Source organism: Sinocyclocheilus rhinocerous, unplaced genomic scaffold (assembly GCF_001515625.1).
Source record: "Sinocyclocheilus rhinocerous isolate Xijiao unplaced genomic scaffold, SAMN03320098_v1.1 scaffold433, whole genome shotgun sequence".
Classification (NCBI taxonomy): Eukaryota; Metazoa; Chordata; class Actinopteri; order Cypriniformes; family Cyprinidae; genus Sinocyclocheilus; species Sinocyclocheilus rhinocerous.
Window position 1 is genome coordinate 24,378 of NW_015627897.1, and position 23,953 is coordinate 48,330.

General features: G+C 35.1%; 1 protein-coding gene across 1 annotated transcript in view; it reads left to right on the forward strand.

Moving 5' to 3' along the window:
* Nucleotides 1–21,600, forward strand: part of LOC107736981 (cell migration-inducing and hyaluronan-binding protein-like) — a 32,985-nt gene extending 11,385 nt beyond the window's left edge. Inside the window, exons 4-18 of the mRNA XM_016548370.1 lie at nucleotides 469–538; nucleotides 788–916; nucleotides 2,047–2,132; nucleotides 2,870–3,001; nucleotides 3,584–3,619; nucleotides 3,920–4,075; nucleotides 7,842–8,022; nucleotides 9,528–9,743; nucleotides 10,028–10,239; nucleotides 12,945–13,130; nucleotides 14,726–14,930; nucleotides 16,247–16,336; nucleotides 16,827–16,984; nucleotides 18,335–18,435; nucleotides 20,669–21,600. Coding sequence (XP_016403856.1) covers nucleotides 469–538; nucleotides 788–916; nucleotides 2,047–2,132; nucleotides 2,870–3,001; nucleotides 3,584–3,619; nucleotides 3,920–4,075; nucleotides 7,842–8,022; nucleotides 9,528–9,743; nucleotides 10,028–10,239; nucleotides 12,945–13,130; nucleotides 14,726–14,930; nucleotides 16,247–16,336; nucleotides 16,827–16,984; nucleotides 18,335–18,435; nucleotides 20,669–20,796 — 2,086 coding nt within the window. The 3' untranslated portion in view covers nucleotides 20,797–21,600. The remainder of the gene's footprint in view (nucleotides 1–468; nucleotides 539–787; nucleotides 917–2,046; nucleotides 2,133–2,869; nucleotides 3,002–3,583; nucleotides 3,620–3,919; nucleotides 4,076–7,841; nucleotides 8,023–9,527; nucleotides 9,744–10,027; nucleotides 10,240–12,944; nucleotides 13,131–14,725; nucleotides 14,931–16,246; nucleotides 16,337–16,826; nucleotides 16,985–18,334; nucleotides 18,436–20,668) is intronic.
* The last annotated feature ends 2,353 nt before the right edge of the window (nucleotides 21,601–23,953 follow it).

A 23,953-nucleotide genomic window follows, 5' to 3' on the forward strand; every position in this document is an offset into this window, starting at 1 on the left:
TAGACAGACAGACAGACAGACAGACAGACAGACAGATAGATAGATAGATAGATAGATAGATAGAACAAATGGATGATAGATAGACAGACTGATAAATAGACAGATAAATAGAACAAATGAACGAACGAACGAATGATAGATAGACAGACAGACAGACAGACAGACAGATAGATAGTTAGACAGGCAGACAGACAGACAGACAGATAGATAGATAGATAGATAGATAGATAGATAGATCGTTCTCTCTTCTCTCTTCCCAATCAATTTCGTTTTCCTGTCAATAATAAAGTGGCACAAGCAGAAAAGGACGAATCTCTCATGTGTTTTTTCTCCATGTAGTTACAGTAGAGCGAATAATAATCTGGTTGGGATGAGGTTAAGAATGGACATGTGCTAAATGTCAGCCGTGTTTGTTTATGTTTGTGGCGTCAGAATAATCTAATCAGTGTCCTTCTCTCTGTTTCTCAGCGCCACCTCCACCTTCTGGATGGCTAACCCCAATAACAATCTCATCAACTGTGCTGCGGCCGGATCCGAGGTTAGTCTCGTTACCACAGCGATGCCTCTGAATAATGGTGCCACGGTATCTCAGTGGCTCCTTTCCACCTACCATGCTTATTTGTGATGGATCATACAGCGGCGTGTGTTGCTTAGCCGCGGATATTTTTATATACCGCTGTGAGCTCATTCTCAATGCGTTTTGTGTCATTAGGACGCCCATTAGCACTGTCTCCGTGCACATGTAATATCTGTGTGTGTGTGTGTGTGTGTGTGTGTGGTCTTGCAGGAAACAGGATTCTGGTTCATTTTCCACCACGTCCCCACCGGTCCATCAGAGGGCATGTATTCCCCCGGCAAGTCCGAACATACACCCATGGGGCTGTTCATTAATAACAGAGCTCATTCCAATTACAGGGTGAGTGTGTGTGTGTGTGTCGTCGTGTCGTCGTGAATGAAAGTGGGCCGGAGATATAGGTGCCGCTAGCACCGCTCTTTGTATACACCATTAAAAGGCCGATGCTTGAGATTGATGAGCTTGTTGTTCAAAAAGAGGAAGCGGGCGAACGCTTTCTCTCGCCCTCCTGCTGTAATCTATGGCGTCATTCTCAGTGCGGCCACCGTAATTGAAATATAACTCATTTTTAGCTGCTAGCTACTTAGCCCTTTAATAAAACATGATTTAAGGGCTGGGGAATCCAGGATTGGTGTCTTTGTGCTGAAATACAGTACCATCCACAGTACAGTGCAACTTATCTTTATGACACCAAGCTTTTACAGTGAGGAAAACTGAGATGCTTTTTGCATGCAAGCTGGTGTTTTCAAAAGTTTTGTTTAGAAAAAAAGATTGTTCAAAATCTGTAAGAATTTTTAATGTTTTTGAAAAAGTCTCTCCTGCTCACCAAAGCTGATCAAAAATACAGTAAAATTGTGAAATAATATTACATTTTTAAATAACTGTTTTCTATTTGAATCAATTTTAAAATGTAATTTATTCCTGTGAATTTTCAGCATCATTACTCCAGTCTTCAGTGTCACATGATCCTTCAGAAATCATTCTAATATGCTGATTTGCTGCTCAAGAAATATTCATTTTCAATGTTGATTAAGCAGTTGTGCTGCTTAATATTTTTGTGGAAAATGTGATATATTTTTTCGGGATTATCTAATGAACACGAAGTTCAAAACCGCAGCATTAACTTTAAGTATACTAATCTTTTGCAACATTATAAATATCCTTACTGTCACTTTTAAACAGCTACAGCTACATATGTGTAATTGTGATTGTATTTCTTGAAGTTTTCTTTTTCATTTTAAATGGTTCTACAGTGTGATAAATTAATTTATTCTCTTAATATATTCTCTTAATTAATATGAGCTTATAAAATCTAAATAATACTTATAGAAGAGTAAGCAGAATGCTGTATATGTTAATATTTTAATTGGGATGTAGCATGACACTCATGTCATCTGCCCTGTTATGTTGAAATAAAGCACTGATGAACGAGGTCTAGTTTTTCATGTTTTGATGTTTATGTTTTATGGTAGGCGGGGATGATCCTCGATCATGGAGTAAAGACGACTGAGGCTAATGCGAAGGACAAGAGACCCTACCTCTCCCTCATAGGAGCGAGGTTAGCATTTGCAGTTCCTGATCCTGCTCCGAAATGACAAAACTCACAAAGTAGTGCATATGTGACCCTGGAGCACAAAACCAGTCTTAAGTGTAAATTTTTCAAAATTGAGATTTATACATCATCTGAAAGCTGAATAAATAAGCTTTCCATGTTGTTAGGATAGGACAATATTTGGCTGAGATACAACTATTTGAATATCTGGAATCTGAGGGTGCAATAAAATCGAAATATTGAGAAAATCGCCTTTAAAGTTGTCCAAATGTCTTCAATGAACATGATCTTTACTTAATATCCTAATGATTTTTGGCATAAAAGAAAAATCTATAATTTTGACCCATGCAATGTATTTTTGGCTATTGCTACAAATATACCCCAGCGACGTAAGACTGGTTTTGTGCTCCAGGGTCACATATGACTTGTGCTATATACAGTAGTCAACATTTGTTGCAAGTGGATCAAAACCTTTCGTCAAAGTTGTCCTAAAACCAAAACAATACCCGTTCCACTTCAAACGTTGACTACTATAATTGAAGTCTTCTGAAGACAATATACTACAACTTTGGCAACCACAAAGATCATGCTGCTAGTTAACCAGCAGCACACCAGCTTAGTTAATAACATCACTGTGCTGATCCTCTGAACCAGCCTGGACCATTCTGGTCTTTTCAGCAGGGACAATAAACTAAACAGTTTATCCAATTAATTTGCATTCATCCTGTGCCTTTCTTTGGCAGGTACGGCCCACACCAGGATGCAGACCCCTTCAAACCACGAGTCCCTGCTCTAGTTCACCATTTTGTGGCCTACAAGAACCAGGACCATGGTGCATGGCTGAGAGGAGGAGATGTTTGGCTGGACGATTGCCAGTAAGCTATTTTATTTTATTTTATTTTATTTTATTTTATTTTATTTTATTTTATTTTATTTTATTTTATTTTATTTTATTTTATTTTATTTTATTTTATTTTCCTACCCAGATGGGACATTTATTCTTAAATTTTCCACTGGTATTTATGCCATTGTGTGACATTTATTTTATTTTATTTTATTTTATTTTTATCCAGATAAAAGTTTATTATCTTGTTTAACATGAGCATTTGTTTTTGTATGATGAATCTGAATTATCACTGTAGCTCAACATGTATAAAATATCACTTACAAAATGCAACGTCCACTGAAGGGCTTCATTACAATTGATGATTTAAATGCACTGCATTTTTAAAATAAAAGTTATATGCTTGTGAAGGTTTTAACAGAGCTTCAGTGAAATAGCTACAGCTGGCAAATAAATTCTCATTCTGTTGTGCGTCTCTGGCACAGATTTATGACTTCAATCATACATGTGAGCCAGTTGTGATTGTCTGCGCTCTAGAATCTGTTGAGCGTTATTGTGGTGTGCATGGCATGCGGTCAGCATTGACATGTTCCTTCATCTTAATTGCACGCAGGTTCGCTGATAATGGAATCGGCCTGACTCTCGCCAGGTAAACCCGCTAATCACCATTTTCCCTTTATTCTATTATTTTCTTTGCACACATTTCAGCAGTCTAAAAATGAAATGTGTTCATATTTGCTGAATTCATTATAGCGCAGGGCGTAGTGCCTGTAATTGGAAAATGCCTTATATGGGCGGCTTCTTAAGATGCAGGGAAGGAGTCAGGGCTTTTGTGGGAATGTGAAAGTAATTTATTGGTGAGAACGCAGCAGAGATGTGGTGTATATTCTCAAAAGGTGTGGATTCGCACGCTGGTTTTCTCACTTTGTGCTTCTTTGTTCGTGCGCAGTGGAGGAACCTTCCCGGATGACGACGGCTCACGTCAGGAGGTGAAGAACTCTCTGTTTGTGGGAGAGAGCGGGAACAGAGGGATGCCCGACTTGAATGATCAATCCTGGGGTCCGGGCGGCCCCGATCATCTCGGCAGGTCTCTGCCCAGAGGAGTGTGAGTGTCATGAGCATCAGTTTACCATTTATCTTGTTTTTGCACTTGAAAACACTATTTAAAGTGTTGTGAATGGTGTGGAAGTGTGCACCAAGGATTCCAGGAAGACATTTGCTCGTTTCTGTAGCCTTGCAAAGAGAAAAAATCACTCCGACCTTGGTTTTGACTTTGACCTATTAATGCCCACATTTTTTCCCAGAAACGTCTTAAAGATGCTGTAAGCCATTTTTTTGTGGAATGGCACTCCGAAAATATGCCCATTTTCTGACAGATATCACTGAATTAGCTGTCCTGAGATATCACTGCTGTCCTAGAGCTGGTGAACTGAAAGAACTGTTTTTAAAACACTGAAAGAAATCATTACAAATGACAAAACAGTGATAGAGCCTTCAGCTACTTGTTGCCTGTAGGCTTAAGTGGGTTGTCAGTATGAATCTGCATTTGCAACCAATTTACTTCTGTTAATATATGCGCATATATGGCATTTATATGCGACAAGATAATCAAAGTTTAAAAATGTTGGGTAGGGCTTGATTTTATCCATCAGGAATCGATTGGATCAAGACATTGTAATGTCAGTCAAAAAGGAAAAAAGTGCTGCTTTTTTTTCCCGCTGAAATAAGACCATGCATATTTATTAAAGGAATAGTTCACCTAAAAATGTAAATGAAATGCTGAAAGTTTCTTCACTGTCAATCCATCCAAGATGTAGATGAATTTGTTTATTCACCAGAACAGATTTGAAGAAATTTATAATTGCATCACTTGCTCACCAATGGATCATCTGCAGTGAATGGGTGCCGTCAGAATGAGAGTCCAAACAACTGATAAAAACATCATAATAATCCACACCGCTCCAGTCCATCAGTTAACATCCTGTGAAGCAAAATACTGTGCTCCTGTAAGAAAAATTATTAAAATGTTTTGCACTTTAATGGCTAAAATACAAGTCTTCTATCCATAATATTGCTTTTTCCAGTGAAAAAGTCATCTCATCTGAATCAGGAGAGAAATATGCACAGATCAAGCACTGTTTACGAGCGAAAACAGTCCGAAGCAGTTCATTAACAAATATGTCATTGGATTGTGATGTGAGAGGACAACAGGAGATGGACTTGGAGGAAGGAGGAAGCATTATTATGGACTCATATTTTAAACAGAAGCAATGGTTTGAAATTAAAATGCATTAATGGTGGATTTGGTTCTTACAAACATTGTTTTTCACTTCACAAGATGTCAGTTGATGGACTGGAGTGGTGTGGATTGCTTGTGGATTATTGTGATGTTTTTATCAGCTGTTTGGACTCTCATTCTGACGGCACCCATTCACTGCAGAGGATCCATTGCTGAGCAAGTGATGTAATGCTACATTTCTCCAAATCTGTTCTGATGACCAAACAAACTCATCTACATTTTGGATGGGCTGAGGGTGAGTAAATGTTCATTTCTGAGTGAACTATTCCTTTAAGAAAGTCAATTTTGACTTCATGTTGACTGAAGGTGAAGTGTGTAGTTTCTGTAACACCTGCAGTAAACTAAATAGCGAAAATAAATATAGGTGCAAGCCACAATTAGTGGAATCCAGCCGGTAGAGGAAACTGCTGCAAAGATGAAATATGCTTAGTGAGTTTTGTGTTTACAATTGGGAAGAAATCAATCCAAAGTTTCAGCTTTTACTTTGTTTTCTCTGACATCTCAGAGCAATTTATCTCTAGACTCCTTTATACCTGACAGGGCTCGAGGATTTAATGTGCTTGACTTTCATCTGTAATGTTGCAGCTCAGCACCTGTCACTTTATATTCTTCTGCTCCTATAGAAAATGCTGGATTTTGCATGGATGTGTACGAAAATTGAATGATAAAACACTTTTACCACCATCTTTATTGCACCCATGAGAGTCAAATTGAAAAAAATCTCTCCCCTTTTCTCTTAAAAGTGTCAGGTGCCTTCTTTAAACTTCAGGCATTATTCTTTTAGATTGTGGAAAAGAGCTTTAATTTGACAGTTCAACTGTCACTCTCATTTGAATTGTTCTGTTAAAAGAACAGTTGTTTGTAAAAAGGATAAGCCACATTTTAAAGGTGAAGTGGCAGCAAACAGAATTGCAAAGACAATTGATTCAAACAAAATTGCAAATTTGTGCTAGTTGTGATTTATAAATTCACTACCTTTAACATTATTGTCAGATGCATTGACAATCTTTCACTGTAATGTCTACACTCAGAAAAATACCAATTATGCAAACTTATACTGGCTATCCAAAGATGCCATATAAAAAAATCTCCATCTGATAAGCAGTTGATGAGAAGAAAAATAATGATAACACAACTTACAGGGCGAAACTTATGGGTCCTTTGGGAAAATGTATCACTCATGAGAAGGACTGTGAAATTTTAAGCTCAGGCAGGGCAGTGGATGTTTGAAATATTGAAAATTTAACCGCTAGTTGCTAGGCGACCATACATCCATCCATCCCAAAATGAACGAAAATGCAATTAACCCCAGACCTTTCATGCATGCCAAGTTTGGCGAATTTCCACCACTGGGACAGAAAGTTATAGCTGTTCAAAATGAGGAAGAAAATAATAAGAAGAGCAGTACGCTTTATTCCTTATGGCTCTTTCCAAACCCACAGAGGTCATACGTTAGTCTTTTTTAAATAATGATAATAATAATAATTATAATAAAAGTAAAAAGTTATCTCAACCATGTCAAGGTTTTCTTCCCAAGACAAGGCAAAAAGTAATAATGTATGAATGCTTAGGTCATTATTTTGTTATTCAATTTGGGGTTATTGTCGTTAACTAAAGCTATTAAAAACATTTTGTTCATTGAAATAAAGCTGACATATAAATATAAATATTACATGAAAAACTAAAAAATTAGAAAGTTTGCATTGGCAGCGAACTGAAATAATTTTAAGTTGAATCACTAAAATTACTAACTGGAAATAAATATAAACTAACTAAAACTATAATGAAAATAAATTGAACCGAAAGAGTAATATTTAAAAAAATGAATAAAAATGACAAAAGCATAAAAATTACAAAAAAATGAACTATAATTACAACTGATAATATAAAAATAAAAGCTAATTCAAAATGGTAAGAATAATAATAACAATAACAACATTAAAAAGCTATATCAATCACGTTATCACAAGATTTTTTTTTTCTCAAGGCAAGGCAAAACAATTATATTTTATGAATGCTTATAAGTCAATATTTTTGTTATTCAATTCAGTGTTATTGTCATTAAAGCAAAACTATTCATTGTTTTTTATATACAGTTTTTTTTTTTTTAGTTGAGATAAAGCTGAAAAAAATCAAATATAAATATTATATGAAAAACTAAACAACAATTATAATGTTTGCATTGGAAACTCAATAAAATAAGTTTAGGTTGAATCACTAAAATTACTATCTAGAGATAAAAATAAACTACAACTTAACTAAAACAAAAACTAAAATAAAAATAAAAGAATGATTTTATTTAAAATAAATAAATAACAAAAGTATATAATAAAACGACTAAAATTATTAGAGGCTAATTCACACATTCACATTAATAAACTCTAGCATATACATAATAATAAAATGACCTTTTTTCATTTAGTTCATCTAGTTTCTCAGTTTTTTTTCTTTTTTTTTTTCTCAGTTCATATTTTAAACTCTCCACTGTTCATTGCATTACATGAACAACTGTCCCATCATCATTTGATGAGTGTAAACCAGTTCACGGATGTCACTGCCGTCTGCCCTGCAGGGACTTCCCCATTCGTGGAATGCAAATCTACGACGGGCCGATCAACATCCAGAACTGCACTTTCCGCAAATTCATCGCTCTCGACGGGCGACACACCAGCGCTTTTGGCTTCCGCCTGAACAACTCGTGGCAGAGCTGCCCGAACAACAACGTCACCGACATCACCTTCGATGACGTGCCGGTAAGCGCCGGCCCTCGAGCGATGTCCACTATCATCCAGACCTCTGTGCTCCTGTGTCAGCGCTCTTTGTGCTGCTTAATAACAGTGGATGTGGTCACTGTCTCTGAGCTATTCCAGGAACTCTGATTGATTTTGTGCAGGATGTCAAAGAGGATTATAACATTTTAGAGCGTCTTCTCGCTGACAGAGGTTGTCCTTCCTCTGGTTATAATCATCTCTCTCCCACCCTCCTGTCACTTCCAATAGTCAGATATGAGGCTTCATTGGCTGCAAAGTCTAGAGCAGAAATCTGATTAGGATTGTGTGGCAGTGCATAGTGTGCGACAGACAGTAGAGATATTGTGAGCATTGTTTATGAAGTATATATACAGGTGCATCTCAATAAATTAGAATGTCGTGGAAAAGTTCATTTATTTCAGTAATTCAACTCACTATAAGTAGACAGCATTGCTTTATGATATTTCCATGTGAAAACAACAAAGAAACATGAATACATGCATCCCAAACAAGTCAAGGCATAAAAGAACTAATATAAATGTAACAAATTGGAATTTTTGGTTTATGGTTGCTGAGCAGCATTGCATCTTCCTACAGTAATATAGAATTTAACAAAAGTGAACACACAGGTGTGAGAATTAGTAACAGTTTTAAACATGGCTCATCCAATCAGAATTTAGAGTCATAAATATTAATATTAAATATTAGTTTAATTTGACATTTTTTAAATTGTGTTTAATTAACCAGAATATCCAAATATGCAAATGGATATTTAATATACACTACTGTTAAAAAGTTACAATTTTTACAATTTTTTAAAGAAATTAATATTTTAATCAGCTGAATTAAACTGATCAAAAGTGACATTTATGTTTTAAAAGATTTCTATATTAAATAAATACTGAAAAATATTTTGGTTCATCAAATAATTCTGACAAAATGTTTTATTTTATTTATTTATTTATTGTTTTGTTTTGAACATCGATAATAATGAGAATTGTTTCTTAAGCAGCAAATCAGCATATCAGAATGATTTCTGAAGGATCATGTGACACTGAAGACTGGAGTAATGATGCTGAAAATTCAGATTTGCATCACAGAAATAAATTACATTTTAAAATATATTACAACACAATTCAGTCTTTTAAATTTTAATAATATTTCACAATTTGTTCCTGTACTTTTGATTAAATAAATGCAGCCTTGATGAGCATAAGAAACTTTCAAAAACATTAACAAAATCTTACTGACCCAAACTTTTAAATGGTATAGCAGGTGTGAATATATAAATAGATCATGCAAAATATTCTCAATTAAGATGTTTAAATATAGGTTAAGATTTGGAACCAAATTTGTTGGTCCAAATAAGAACAAAACTGTAACAAAATCTATTGGTTTTAAAAATACAGAAAACACATCAAAAAAAATTTCAGAGAACACAAACAAGCCATAAGTAATTCCCTGATTTCCCATGTTTGCCATTCCCTTGTCTCTAATCGTGGCTCTAGATTACTTCACGCGTGTTCTTTGGTGCACCGGGCCCCTGGTTCAACAAGATGGAGATGGATGGCGACAAGACAACCATTTTCCACGACATCGACGGCTCGGTGAGCGAATACCCGGGCGCTTTCCTAGTCAAAGAGGACAACTGGCTCCTGAGACACCCCGACTGCATTGACATCCCCGACTGGAGAGCTGCCATCTGCAGCGGGCACTACGCCCAGGTGAGTCCGACCCGCACCCTCCTGTTACTCCCAAAACATTCCCATGTCTGGAGGCAGCGGCCTTCGTTCGGCACACAAGCATCTACACGCAAACAGCAGCACCTTGTTCAGTTCATTCCAAGAACTCGTGTTTACTTTTTCCGACAAAGCCAGACACCTTGTTAGTCTTCTTTGAAAATCGTTTTCCGAGAGAAAGGCAATCAATCTGTCGAAGCTGTCAAACACTCAGTTTCACTTGCACTTAAATACCATGCAAATGCAAATATTCTGCCCCCCACCTCCAGATTTACGTCCAGACCCGAAACCCAGCCAGCCTGAACATGAAGATGGTGAAGGATGAGTATCCAGACAAGCCTCTGGAGCTGGTTGGTGCTCTGGGAAAGAGGAACCACTACCAGCAATTCCAGCCTGTGGTCATGCTGGGTAAAGGATACACCATGCACTGGGACCAAGCGGCTCCTGCCGAGGTCACCATCTGGCTCATCAACTTCAACAGGTCAGCGAGCGATCCACTGCACTGACTGTGTGCTGCAGTGAGCACGTGTTTTTGTAGGCCAACCCAGACGTTCACATTACCCTGGTTCCCTCGACGAAAACCCAATAGGATTTTCTCATTGGCTTTTTGATTACTGCTGAAAATAAGGTCTGTGACTGACAAAAGTTTATGGTTCTTACAGGTTTTGGTTTCACCAGAAGTAAAAAGCTATAGGCTATAAACAAACTATACCATGGTTGCATGACTTCAACATTACCAGTACTAAGCTTCTGACAACTCATGCAATCTTTATTAAAAAAAAAGTTTGAGTTTGAGATATACAGTCCTTAAATATCTTGGGCGTGTGTTCACCACACCACACCACACCACCACACAGCCCTTCAAAAACACACTGACTTCAGGACGATTGAACTGGTAGTGCTAAAATGCATCTCGTTTCCGGGTTTTGGCCTACAAAAATACATAATTTCTGCATCACACTATAGTCTTGATAGTTTTTACTTCACTCAGGTTCAAGCTTTTTTTGTTGTCAAAACTGAAATAAAGGTTTAATGATTTAAAGGGATAATTCACCCAAAAATTAAAATTCTGTCGTTAATTACACACCCTCATGTCGTTCCAAACCCGTAACCCTCCGTTCATCCTCAGAACACAAATTAAGATATTTTTGATGCATTCTGAGAGTTCTCTGATCCTCCCATAGACAGCAAGGGAACTTCCACGATCAACGTCCAGAAACATAGCAAGGAGATCGGTAAAATAATCCATGTGACATCAGGGGTTCAACCGTAATTTTACGAAGCTACGAGAATACTTTTTTTGTGCAAAAGAAAAAATTATTTTTATTCTTTTGCTCGTTCGTTATTCGTAGCTTCGTAAAATTACGGTTGAACCACTGACGTTACATGGATTATTTACCGATCTCCTTGCTACGTTTCTGGACCTTGATCGTGGTAATTACATTGCTGTCTATGGGAGGATCAGAGAGCTCTCAGAATGCATCAAAAATATCTTAATTGTGTTCCAAAGATGAACAGAGGTCTTACGGGTTTGGAACAGCATGAGGGTGAGTAATTAAATCAAGTCAAGTCAAGTCACCTTTGTTTATATAGCGCTTTTAACAATACAGATTGTGTCAAAGCAACTGAGATGAACAGAGGTCTTACGGGTTTAGAACGACATGAGGGTGAGTAATTAATGACAGAATTTTCATTTTTGGGTGAACTAACCCTTTAATAATTGATATTAATATAAATATTAAATAATTGATCTGTTGTCAACAAGAGAGCAGCTTTAGGGGCTCTCAGCAGTTTTCCATCAAAATAAAAAAGCTCTGTAGTTTTCTAAGACAATTATTAATGATTACTATTATTAATAATAACTATTAATAATAATTATTATTAAATACTTATTTTTATTTGTTTTGTACTGTTGCAATAGTAGTATATTTCTTTATTGATGTATTTTATTTGTATAATTTAAATAATAAAATAAAAATATTATTTGGCATAATTATTATTATTATAAATGCAGTCTATTTTTTCTTTATTTTATAATACTAGCGTATTATTGCAATAGTAATACATTTCTTTATAGATTTTTTTCAAAATGCATAATTTTAAAAATAAAATAAAAAATATTATTTTTAATAATAATAACTAGCAGTAGTAGTAATAGTAGTATTGTACAGTCATACTGAATGTGAAAAAAGGTTGTCCTTCTATTTTGTCCTTAGCTGATCACATGTCCGTTTCTTCTATAACAGCCCTCTATGGATAGACAGCTGTAAGGAATTTGGGGGCGGGGTGTTCTGTTTGTCCAACCAATGGAAGATTAGAGGAGTGCTTAGAACACCAGCCAATATTTTTGTGTCATCTGAATATGTATATGAGGCCTTTGGGTGTAGATGCAGCCTAATAGACCTATCGCTGTGTCATTAATTATAATCAAACCACAATATTAACAGCAAATCATGGAAATTACTCACTGCTCTTGGCTGGATAACTTAAGTAGCTGTAATGAGCTCACAAGGATCAAATGTGAACACTAATTTAGGCCAAAAAAACTGTACAGCTGTATTTAATTAAAAATCTGCTTGTCAGTAAAACTCCAACATAATCACTATTAATGTATCATATTATGACAGTAATTAATGTATATCATTCTGAATGTGATTGCTTCATTATTAGTTTCATTTCTGAATGTTTACTTGAATATTTTAAGCACTGTTTACTTCATTTGTCTCTTAGTGTTGTAATTAGTTTCTTTGTACTTAGTTTAATTACAGACTGTTTATTTGTCTTGAATAATTACTTGTAAAACATAAGCCAATTTTTACTTAATTAAGAAACAGATAAGAGCTGCATGCTGTTGTTTCTTTAATTTTCTTTGTTGATATTTATATTAATATTTTACTTTTTAAACAAAGGATAATCCAGTGCTTCATGAAAAGCTGCCAGCATAAAAAAACATTACACATAATGCACACTTTTATGTCAATCCCAGATTAAAATAGCAACATTCATAACAAAGATTATCAATTATATTTAATAAAATGCACAGCATCTTGCTTTCTAACTTATCCAGATCCTCTGAACCAGGACTATTGCTCCCCCTAGTGACTGATGCTAATACTAATACGCAAGTCTGTCAGTCTCCAGTTAGCATGCTTTACTCATACAGCAGTGTTGTTGCTTCTTTTCCAGAAAGGACTGGATAAACATGGGCATCTGCTACCCTAAAGGCACTGAATTCACCATAATCTCCGACATCCACAACCGCCTCACCAAAGAGACGAGGAAGACCGCGGTGTTCATGAGGACCACTCAGAGAGAAAAGATGGGCCACTCTCACCAGACGAGAGGATATTACTACTGGGAGGAGGACACTGGGTAATAGCAGATGTGTCTCCGCATGGACAGATAACAGCTGGCTTCATATAGTCCCTGTGTGACACTATCTGTCTGCAGCTGCTGCTGTGGTGCTAGTGAATGTAGAAAGATATCAAACCAAATAGAAATGGCCTGTTTTATTGATAAGAGTAGTTGAGAGAAGACAGGAACTGATGCAGAGAAGTGTGCAAACAGGATCAGGAAAAGACGACCCAGAGTCAGTGGTGGTGCATGTGTACTAAATACTACAGTAGTTCACCAAATGCAATACTAATTGTTTCAATCGGTATACAAATAATCAATTTAGTTAACCCGTTTTAAACTCCTAGTGGCTCCCAGCTTGTATTAATATATTATAATGTATTGTAATAATATAATCTTTTTTTACTTTTAATATATAATTGCAATTTATATTAATATTAATATTTATATAAATATTTAATTTTACTTGGACTATGTATATATATATATATGTATATTCAAATGAAATAAAGTCTAAGCTGAAAGCAGCAGCCATTACATTTATTAATAAAAAAATTATTTTTAACATAATAAATGTCTTTTTGTCAGAATCACATGTCTGTGCTGAATAAAAGAGAATTCTTAAAATAAATAAAAAACATGGTTGAAATTTTGAGTCATGGTTACCACAAAAATATTTTGCAATCACGAGAATAAATTACATTGCAAAATATATTAAAATAGAAAGCAGTTCTTTAATAATATTTCACAATATTTATATATTACTGTGTGTGTGTCCAGATGTGTGTATGTATATATATATAATATATATATAGTTTTTGTAATTAGTAGTTTTTGTAATTTTTTGCAAATCTCTTGCACAAAAAAAACTTAAATCAAATATGCAATCATTCAATAATAAAAAACAACTTTACCCCACACTTTATGGACATAATATTACATTTTATGTGTTTTAATAGATGCTTTTATCAGTTTGAATGTTTTGCTCATGGGTGATATTTTGCTTGTTGAACTTTGGTGATCATTTTATTTGACCATAAAAAGAGTGTGAATGATTTTACTGTTGCCAAATGTCCCATCTGGCGTTATTTTTTAAATGAATGACCCATAAAAAAGTTATTAATTTTACTAATAAACGGGTGCATGTGTGAAAACTAATAAAGTTTTAAAATATAAACACACAGAACTGGTAAAATCCATGTTGAATGAAATATGTTTACAGCATTAAAGGAAATGGACGGTAAATATATTCAATTAAACACGTGTTTTTTTTCTACCGCCTGGCCTAATGGAAAGTCATACTGAGCAAAGTAGCAGTTATTATAAGACATCTGTGTTTTGATAGAGGATGAAAAAATAGCTGTTCTTAATTTAGCTATGTCAGTCTTCCTTTGCTAATGAAACATAATTAAATTGTAGGAATGAGGAATATCACTCGATTGGAACTGCTGAGAAACTACCCAGGAGTCTGGATGCTAAACGCTGCAGTTTTGTCAATTATAAGTTTTGATGTGGTTTTTAAAGTGTCACAGCTTCCAAACTTGTCTCTGCCGTCTGTGTGCTGATCTCTGTGTTTCTCTCTCTCTGATGTCTGTCTGCTGTCTTCCCCGCAGGCTGCTCTTCCTTCAAATCAAAGCGCACAATGAGAAGGAAGACTTAGCGTTCTGCTCGGTGAAGGGCTGTGAAAGAGTGAAGATCAAAGCGCTGATTCCCCCCGGCAGCGGCCCCAGTGACTGCATGGCTGAAGCCTACCCCAGATACACCGAGATGCCCGTCGTAGATGTGCCTATGCCCAAAAAACTGCCTCGCTCCAAACTGGTGAGGAGACACTTTTGACTTTACAGAGCATCTGTGTTTGAAGTCTAGCGTGATGCTGCGGGCCCGATGTGGGACGTTCCTGCTGGATTCCTGCGACTTGCCTGATGCTCTGAAGATGATGTATAAAGAAACATAATAGCAGTGCTTTTGTTAGTCTTGCAGGTATTTGATTGTCTCCTGGCAATCGAATTGTGCAGGATAAATGATAATATGCAGCGTTAGCATTTGTTCGACAGGATAGTTAGTGTATTTTGCACACCTGTTTCTGTAAACTTTTGCTGGGAAGGGTCCTCTATTGTGATGGAGGAAACTGTTTTTGAATGTCAATACCCACATAAATATAAATATATATGAATTATAATATACAGTATATATAAAATATTATAATGATTTATATTATTGATATATATTTCTACATTTTATATGTGTGTGTTAAAAAAAATAGTGGCTCAACCAAAATGAGTATTATTATTATTGTATAAAAAAAGACATACAATACAATTTATATATTATACATTTACAATTTACATTTAATTACATTTTAATATTTTTTTTATAAATTCTATATAAAATATATTTATTTTTTTTAATTGTGTTTTATCCATTGTCGATAGGGTTAAAGTTGAAAATGAAAGGAAAGCTAACGCTTATTCAGCCAAGCGGAGGAAGCATATTAGTCTGTCACTCATATATATACACAGTTCAATCATGAAACTCTAGATGGCGCATTCTGACGGGGTGTTAACGTAACTGATGATATTCAGAGAGTTAAACAACTTGGCACAAGCTGATTGGTTCATGCTGCATATGCAGCCAATGAGCTTACTGCCTTGCATTTATATGGTTGGCTAGCATTCACTTGAGATTCCTGCAGCGCGCTTTCAGAGTTCTCTGAAACCCTCCACCTTCCCCAGCTCCACCTGTATAGATCTGCTATGGGTTATTTTATATGCTATTTGTGCAGCAGCAGTATGTCTTGAATACTCACGGCACCGTATCGCCATATGCACTGGCAGTAGCAAGTTCCTGTACTTGCTTGCAGCAGCAGCAATAATCTACAACTACAACAATAACCAACAGCACATTAACTGCATCTCCCTGTGTGCCTGCATGTTCATATGATGTTATTTCACCTATTGGCGCAGTTTGAGTTTCCTCACAAGTTTAAGTGCCATTAGTTTAACCACAGTGACACTTCAAGTGTATATATGTTCAGGTATTATGGTGTATGCAAGTTGTAAGTGCAAACATCTTGTAAGCAGATATTATTAAATGTTATATTATTGTAATCTCAAATGTTCTTGTTTCCTTTACAGCCTCACACACCGGAGCACTTCCTTGAAGTCAAACTGGAGTCATATAACACACGCTTCTTCCACATCAAAGAGGACTTCGCCTATACTGAGGTACAAACTTTTAGTAATGTGTCATGAATAATGAGTTTTACAAAGAACTGAGTAAAATCAGTTCTCATTCACTAGTTAGCCTGCCTAAGCCTAAAGTGGTTTGCTGATGTTTAGCTGGTTTAATCTAGGTCTAGCTTATCTCCCATTCTGGCCTTTATATTATATTATATTATATTATATTATATTATATTATATTATATTATATTAATTATATTATATTATATTATATTTATATTATATTATATTAATTATATTATATTATATTATATTGTATTGTATTATATTATATTATATTGTATTGTATTGTATTATATTTTATTATATTTTATACTTGTAATTTAACTGAATAGTGATGATGTCATTATGACTTTTTTTTTCTTGGTTTTTTTTAAATATATTTTTATTTATGTAAAGAGGGATGGGGACAGACCAAGTAAGATATTGAAAGAAAAAAATAAAACAAATGAAAATAAAGTTACTGTTTCTGTAGGTGTATGGAAAGAAGATCTACCAATCAGAGGATGGCATTCATCTGACTGTAATCGACGGCCACAGCGGTAAAATCCTGGAGTCGAAAGGCTTCAGGAACTCAATCCTGATGGGAATTCCAGCTCAGCTAGAGAACTACATTACCAACCTCAAAGACGAGTAAGCCTAATACAAAATATATGCATGAATAGTTTACATCCATGCAAAATCAAATGCACATGCAATGAAATGTTCTATTCTGATTCCTAGGGGTTTTATTCAGCAGGGATGCATTCAATTCATCAAAAGCAAACTGATAATAATAAATGTTTCTTGAGCAGCAAATCAGCATATTAGAATGATTTCTGAAGGATCATGTGCCTCTGAAGACTGGAGTAATGATGCTGAAAATTCAGCTTTGATCACAGGAATAAATTATGTTCTACAATATATTAAAATAGAAAACATTTATTTTAAATTGTAATATTTGTGGGGGTTTTTTCAGCATTTGTTTCAGCCTTAGTAAGCACCCCAAATGTTTGAGCTGTAAGATTAATAGAAAAATATATGTATGAATCTTCAGTTTACGTGCATACAGAAGGAAATGCACATGAAATTAAATGTTTTACTTCTTAAAATGTACTATTCTGTGGCATTGAAACCATTGTTTATTCTGTAAATTAAACCAAAGCAAAGTTTTTAACAGGTCAAAAATGATCTTTTTTGTTTCAGCTTTTAAAAAGCTTTTTTTTTTTTTTTTTAGATTTACAGCATCTCATTATCAGCTACGCATGAAGCCATCTGAGATGTTTCACTTCCTGTAGCGCTTCGATGTAGAGAATTATGTGTTGAATTCGAGTGGATCACACAGGCTTTGTGCGACACGCGGCGCTTTCCAAATTGGTCTGTGCTGTGAAGTGGGCCGTGCAGATATTTGATCCGTTCTGCACGGTTAAGTTGGGTAGCGCCGCTCTGACACTGCTGGAAAAAAACTTTTTATTGAAAAAATGTTAATAAAAATATTTTATTTTTTAATAAAAAAATGTAAAAAATTTTGAAAACATTTGTATAATTTAAAAAAGCAAAAAACAAAAAAACACTAGTTTTCTATTTTTACTATGCTATCTACTTGTTTTTCTTTGTGTGTGTGTGTGTGTGTGTACTGGTTTATATATCCTGGTGGGGACTTAAACCTGAATACACACAGACTCATGGGGACTCGTTGGAGTGTTTGGATTCTCACACAAAAGCAGCGGACGGGAGATAATCACACAGTCATATCGGGAGAAACAAATTGCATGTTAACATATGCATCAGTGGCCTTGAAATTTAGCTTGGGTGGCCACTGAAAAATGGCCAACTAAACTACAATTTCACAAGTTTTATGTAGGTGAAGTAAAACAAAGTGAAGCTTGATTTCAGGGGCGTTGAATTTTTACTTAGATTTACTTGTTCTATGAATGATTTTCATATGTGTTTCTCTATTTTTAACTGCTGTGTCTGATAGAAACGCATTTTCTGCACTTGCAGGTCAGTGGTTTTGATCACCTCTAAAGGGAAACTGATCACCAGAGGGCCATGGACTAAAATTCTCGATACCCTCGGAGCAGACCAGACGGTGAAGTTGAAAGGTAACGAGTTTCACTCATAATAATTCAGGATTGTGATAGACGTCTCACATTATCAGTACCTAATGGAATTTATATTATTTATAGGTTTGAAACAAATGTGCATACTAGGAAGCAAAATAGATCTTAATGTCAAGTATGTAATGTATTTTGGTCTACCATACAAAAGTTTAGGGTCAGAAAGATTTTTGTTTTAAAAGAAATTAATACTTTTATTCATCAAGACTAAATTAAATTGATCAAAAGTGACAGTAAGGACATTTATTATGTTACAAACAATTTTTATTTCAAATGTAAAAATTCAGCTTTTTATCACAGGAATAAATTACAGTTTAAAATATATTCAAATACACAATAGCTCTTTAAAATTGTAATAATATTTCACATTTTTTTCCATTTTTACTGTATTTTTGAACAAATAAATGCAGCTTTGGTGAGCATAAGAGACAAAAACATTTAAAAAATGATTGAACCCAAACTTTTGAAGTGTAGTGTATCTGTACGTGTCTCAGATACTGATTCACACTTATTTTTAGCTATAGAGTTTCATCCCAATGGTATTTGGGATACTTTATGATAAATTACCACAAAATAAGACAGTGAAACCCCCAGACAATGAAAGAAAAAGATTTGAGTCATGTGAAGTGAAGCTGTTTTCTGGGCTGGACACACATATACATACCAGAGCAGCAGGGTCCTTCCTCTCGACCCTCCCTTCACATATTATATTTATCATGTTGAATTGTCATTCCAGCAGGCAAAGCCCCTTAAGTTTACATTCCAAGTGCTTCCCACCGGCTCGTTCCGTGAACAACACCAAATGTTTCACAGACCACCGACACATGACGAGTCTGTACTGAAACCTAAAGGAATAAAAATGAAAGCACTCCAACACAAGATTTTATGATACTGATCAACTTTATATTTTCCCGTTATTTCATGGCCTAAATAAATAAATAAATATTGATTTGAGATTATTATATGAATAAAAAGTGTTGAATGATATGGGAGACATGAAACTTGCACAGCTACACTACAGTTTCATACAATTTTTTGAAAGAAGTAAATAGTCATTTTCAGCAAGGATGCATTGAACTCTGAGAGTTGCGATATAAACTCGGAATAACAAGAAGTAAACTCGCAATTCTGAGAAAAAAGTCATTATTGCGAAATATAAACACTATCTGATATTCAGAGTTCTGCTTTTGCATCTCACAATTTTGCATTTATTTCTCGTATTTCTGTTTTTTTTTTCTCTCAGAATTCTGAGTTTACGTCTCAATATTATTTTTATTTTCGCCAAAGAATAATAAAGGTCATTGTGACTTGTCTCACAATTCTGATTTTTTCCCCCTTGCAATTCCGAGTTCATAACTGAGTTTATATCTCACAATTCTGATTTTTTTCCCCCCTTGCAATTCCGAGTGTCTCACAATTCTGATTTTTTTCCCCTTGCAATTCCGAGTTCATAACTGAGTTTATATCTCACAATTCTGATTTTTTTTCCCCCTTGCAATTCCGAGTTCATAACTGAGTTTATATCTCACAATTCTGATTTTTTTCCCCCCTTGCAATTCCGAGTTCATAACTGAGTTTATATCTCACAATTTTGAGGGAAAAAATGAATTGTAACATATAAACTCAGAATTGCGAGAAAAAAAAATCAGAATTGTGAGATGAAAAAGTTGCAACTTTTTAATTTTTTTTTATCCTGTGGCAGAAATAAGCTTCCATAGGCACTGAAGACTGGGAGTAATGATGCTGAAAATTCTGCTTTGATCACAGGAATAAATTACATTTTTAAATATATTCAAATAGAAAACAATTATTTTAAATTGTAATAATATTTCACAGTAATCCTGTTTTTACTGTATTTTTGATCGAATAAATGCAGCCTTGGTGAGCAGAAGAGACTTCTTTCAAAAACATTTTTAAAATCTTACCGACCCCAAACTTTTTTGTAGCGTATGTAGGAAATCTGTTGCCAGGGATGATGGTCATACAGATTAGCCTTATTATAAACAAATATGTAACCAAAGAATATCACGATTGACCAATCAGAATGAAGTATTCCAGAAAGCTGTTAAATAAGCACCATAACATCAAAGCCTGTATAATTAAGTAATTGACATTTTTTGCAGTTTGGCAAACGTTGATGCACATAAATTGGCCTTAACCTACATTTTTGTCATGAATGAGGTCATTAAAAATCATTTTGTGGTGTTTTTGTTTCCAGACAAACTCGCCTTTGTGGGCTTCAAAGGCTCCTTCCGGCCGGACTGGGTGAGGATGAGTGTTGATGAAGAGCGGGCCAAACTCCACCAAGTGCTGCCCATCCCTGTGATTAAGATGATGAAGCTATGAAGACGAGCGACACACGCCGCAGGACATCTCAATCTTGCAGTAGCAGCACTACTGGACGAGCCCAGCTACAGCCGCACGCCAGGACCAATCACAGCCCAGCATGTGTTTATGTTACCTAGCAACCCCTCCCAGCGGATTCCATTGTATGTGACAACGTGGACGTTGTGATTTTTGGATCGTGTCGTCAGTTGATTATACTTGTTTCGACGGGAGAAAAACAAGAAAAAAAAACTAATAACGATCGCGACATTCCTTGTTTTTGTCCCTCTCGGTGATGTTTGCCTTCGTGTTTCAACATGTTTTTTCTAAATATGTACAAAAACAGGTTTCAGATTGTAAATGTCATGAGGTTTTCCCATTTTAATTGTCACGCACAAGAGTTGGTTTCGTTTGTGTTGAACGAGAGAGCCAGCAAAAAAAAACAACAACAATCCGGCCTTAAAGGAACCGGTCACTCAAAAATGAAAATTTCACTCATTTATTTACACATCATGTCATTCGATGTAACAACAAACAAAATTTTCCAAGCATAACTTCTGAAAGCACCATACAAGTTCAAGACGCGTGAAAAAATATGGACACAATTCTCATTTTCCGGTGAACCGTTCCTTTAAATTTGAATAGTCAAGAATGGATTTGAATCTGAGCATTAGTAGATGTCAGTCTATCATAAAATGATCAAATCTGTGATGAATTGGCTTTTCTTCCATTTGGCAAGAAGTACGACATTGTCCCTTTGCCGAAATAGCTGGTCTTTTTTCGGAGATTGTAATTTGTTAGTGTTTTTGTATGTTTTGTGTGTTTCTAAAAAAAAAATCCTGATTGATAACAGAGATATATTTTATACTTATTTATTGTACAGGCACTATTACACAAATCCAGAAGGGACGTCTTTTAAGGGACTTTTAAGTTGTAATGTAATTCTGTCCTATCTGTAAAAACGAAAACTTTAAGTACAATTTTCACTTTAGTGTATAATTCAAATATACATGACATTAACTTTAAGTTGTATATGGATGTGATGTAAATGTGAATGATTTCCAAGTAATACAAATGTATTACTTTAGATAAGAAAAAAAATATAAAGACTTTTGTACAGAAATAAATCTTTTTTCCTCATATTGTTGGAGTTATACTTTGTTTCTGTGTGTATATATATATATATATATATTTATTTATACATGCACGTTTTTGGTGAACTTTCCTTTTTTATAGTTGGGTTCAAGTACAGGGGCCTCATTTATAAAGCGTGCGTACGCTCAGATTTGATCTTCGAGTGTGCGTGCGCTTAAATTTACGCCAACACTCATATTTGTAAAAACTCTTTTGCGTGGAAAAGTGCTTAGCGTCACGTCAGGGTCTGAGCAGACGTACGCACTTTTTCTTGTTTGAGACGAGTAGCTACTGCTGGTTTTTGGAAATGTAAGCTGTTCTTGCAGCTCGCTGTTCTAAATTAAAGGATTTGGACGAAGACTGGTAATCTTTTATATGTTAATGCCATTAATTAGGAGTCGTTTACAAGCAGAGAGCTGAAACCCTTCATTTGCGCGCAAGTTCAAGATCATTTGCGATTTATAGATTTCACATCTGAAAGAGACGCGTACATGCGTTTTCTGTACGTACGTTCATTTACCTGTACGCATATTTGAGAGATGATCGTAAGATCAATTTTAAGATGTTTTCTGCTCAACATTTTATAAATGAGGCCCCTGATTCCTATGGAAGTTTGTTTCCGCCACTGAATAAAAAAAATTAAAAAACAAGGAAATTGCAACTTTTTATCTCACAATTCTGATATTTTTCTCAGAATTGCGAGATATAAACTCGAAATTCTGAGAAATAAAGTCAAAATTGTGAGAAATAAACTCGCAATTGCAGGTTATAAAGTCAGAATTGTGAAACATAAATTTGCAATTGTAAGAAAATAGTCTCTTTTTTTATGGAAGCCCGTTTCCGCCACTGAATAATAATAATAAAAAAAGGTAATTGCGACTTTTTATCTCACAATTCTGACTTTTTTCCCTCAGAATTGCGTGATATAAACTCACAATTGTGAGCTATAAAGTCAGAATTGCGTGATATAAACTCGCAATTGCGAGTTAGTCCAATTTTGAGGGGGGGAAAAAAGACTGATATGTTCTCAGAATTGCGAGTTTATATCTCACAATTATGACTTTTTAACTCGCAATTGCGAGTTTATACCACGCAGTTCTGAGAAAAAAAGTCAGAATTGTAAGATAAAAAGTCGCAATTTCCTCTTTTATTTTTTATTCAGTGGCGGAAACGGGCTTCCATACTTTTTCCCCCTCAGAATTTAGCCTTTATAATTTGCAGCTGCGTGTTTATATCTCGCAATTCTGAGAAAAGTCAGAATTACGAGAGAAAAAAAGTCTGAATTGCACCATAAACTCGCAATTGCAAGAAAAAGTCAGAATTGCGAGACAAACTTATAATAAAATCTGTTTTTTGTAAAGAAACATTTAGTATTGAAACTACGCAATGGATTTTCCATTAGGGCTGTCTATTAGTTTGCCATTGATTGGACAAATGTGTCAATGATGATGATGAAAAACAAACGCCTGCAAGAATGGATGAATGTTTAATGGATGATTGCAAACAAAAAATCATTTTTTATTTCAATTAGATCACATTTATCATTCAGTAAAGTGCTGAAAAGCTCACAGATTTCCATGAGGTGTACTTACGTTTTCCCTGGTATCATGGCATATGGGGCTTCAGAAGAGAAAGGATGATCGATTACTCTATTAGCGCCTAATGTTGCTCTCTTTCAAACTGGGGCAATGACTCTGCCGCAAAGTCAGAATTACGAGAGAAAAAAAGTCTGAATTGCACCATAAACTCGCAATTGCAAGAAAAAGTCAGAATTGCGAGACAAACTTATAATTGCAAGTTCATATCTCACAATTCTGACTTTTTCTGACAATTCTTAACTTTTTCAGAATTTCGATATGTAAACTGGCAATTGCGAGAGAGAAAAAAAGTCAGAATTGTGTAATAAAAAGTCGCAATTACTTTTAAAAAATGTTTATTCAATGGCGGAAACGGGCTTCCATAGATTTCTATCATCACAAAGGCATTTAAAACATCACAAGAGTGATGCTGGATTGTGTCTTTCCTTTAGCAAACACTATAAAAT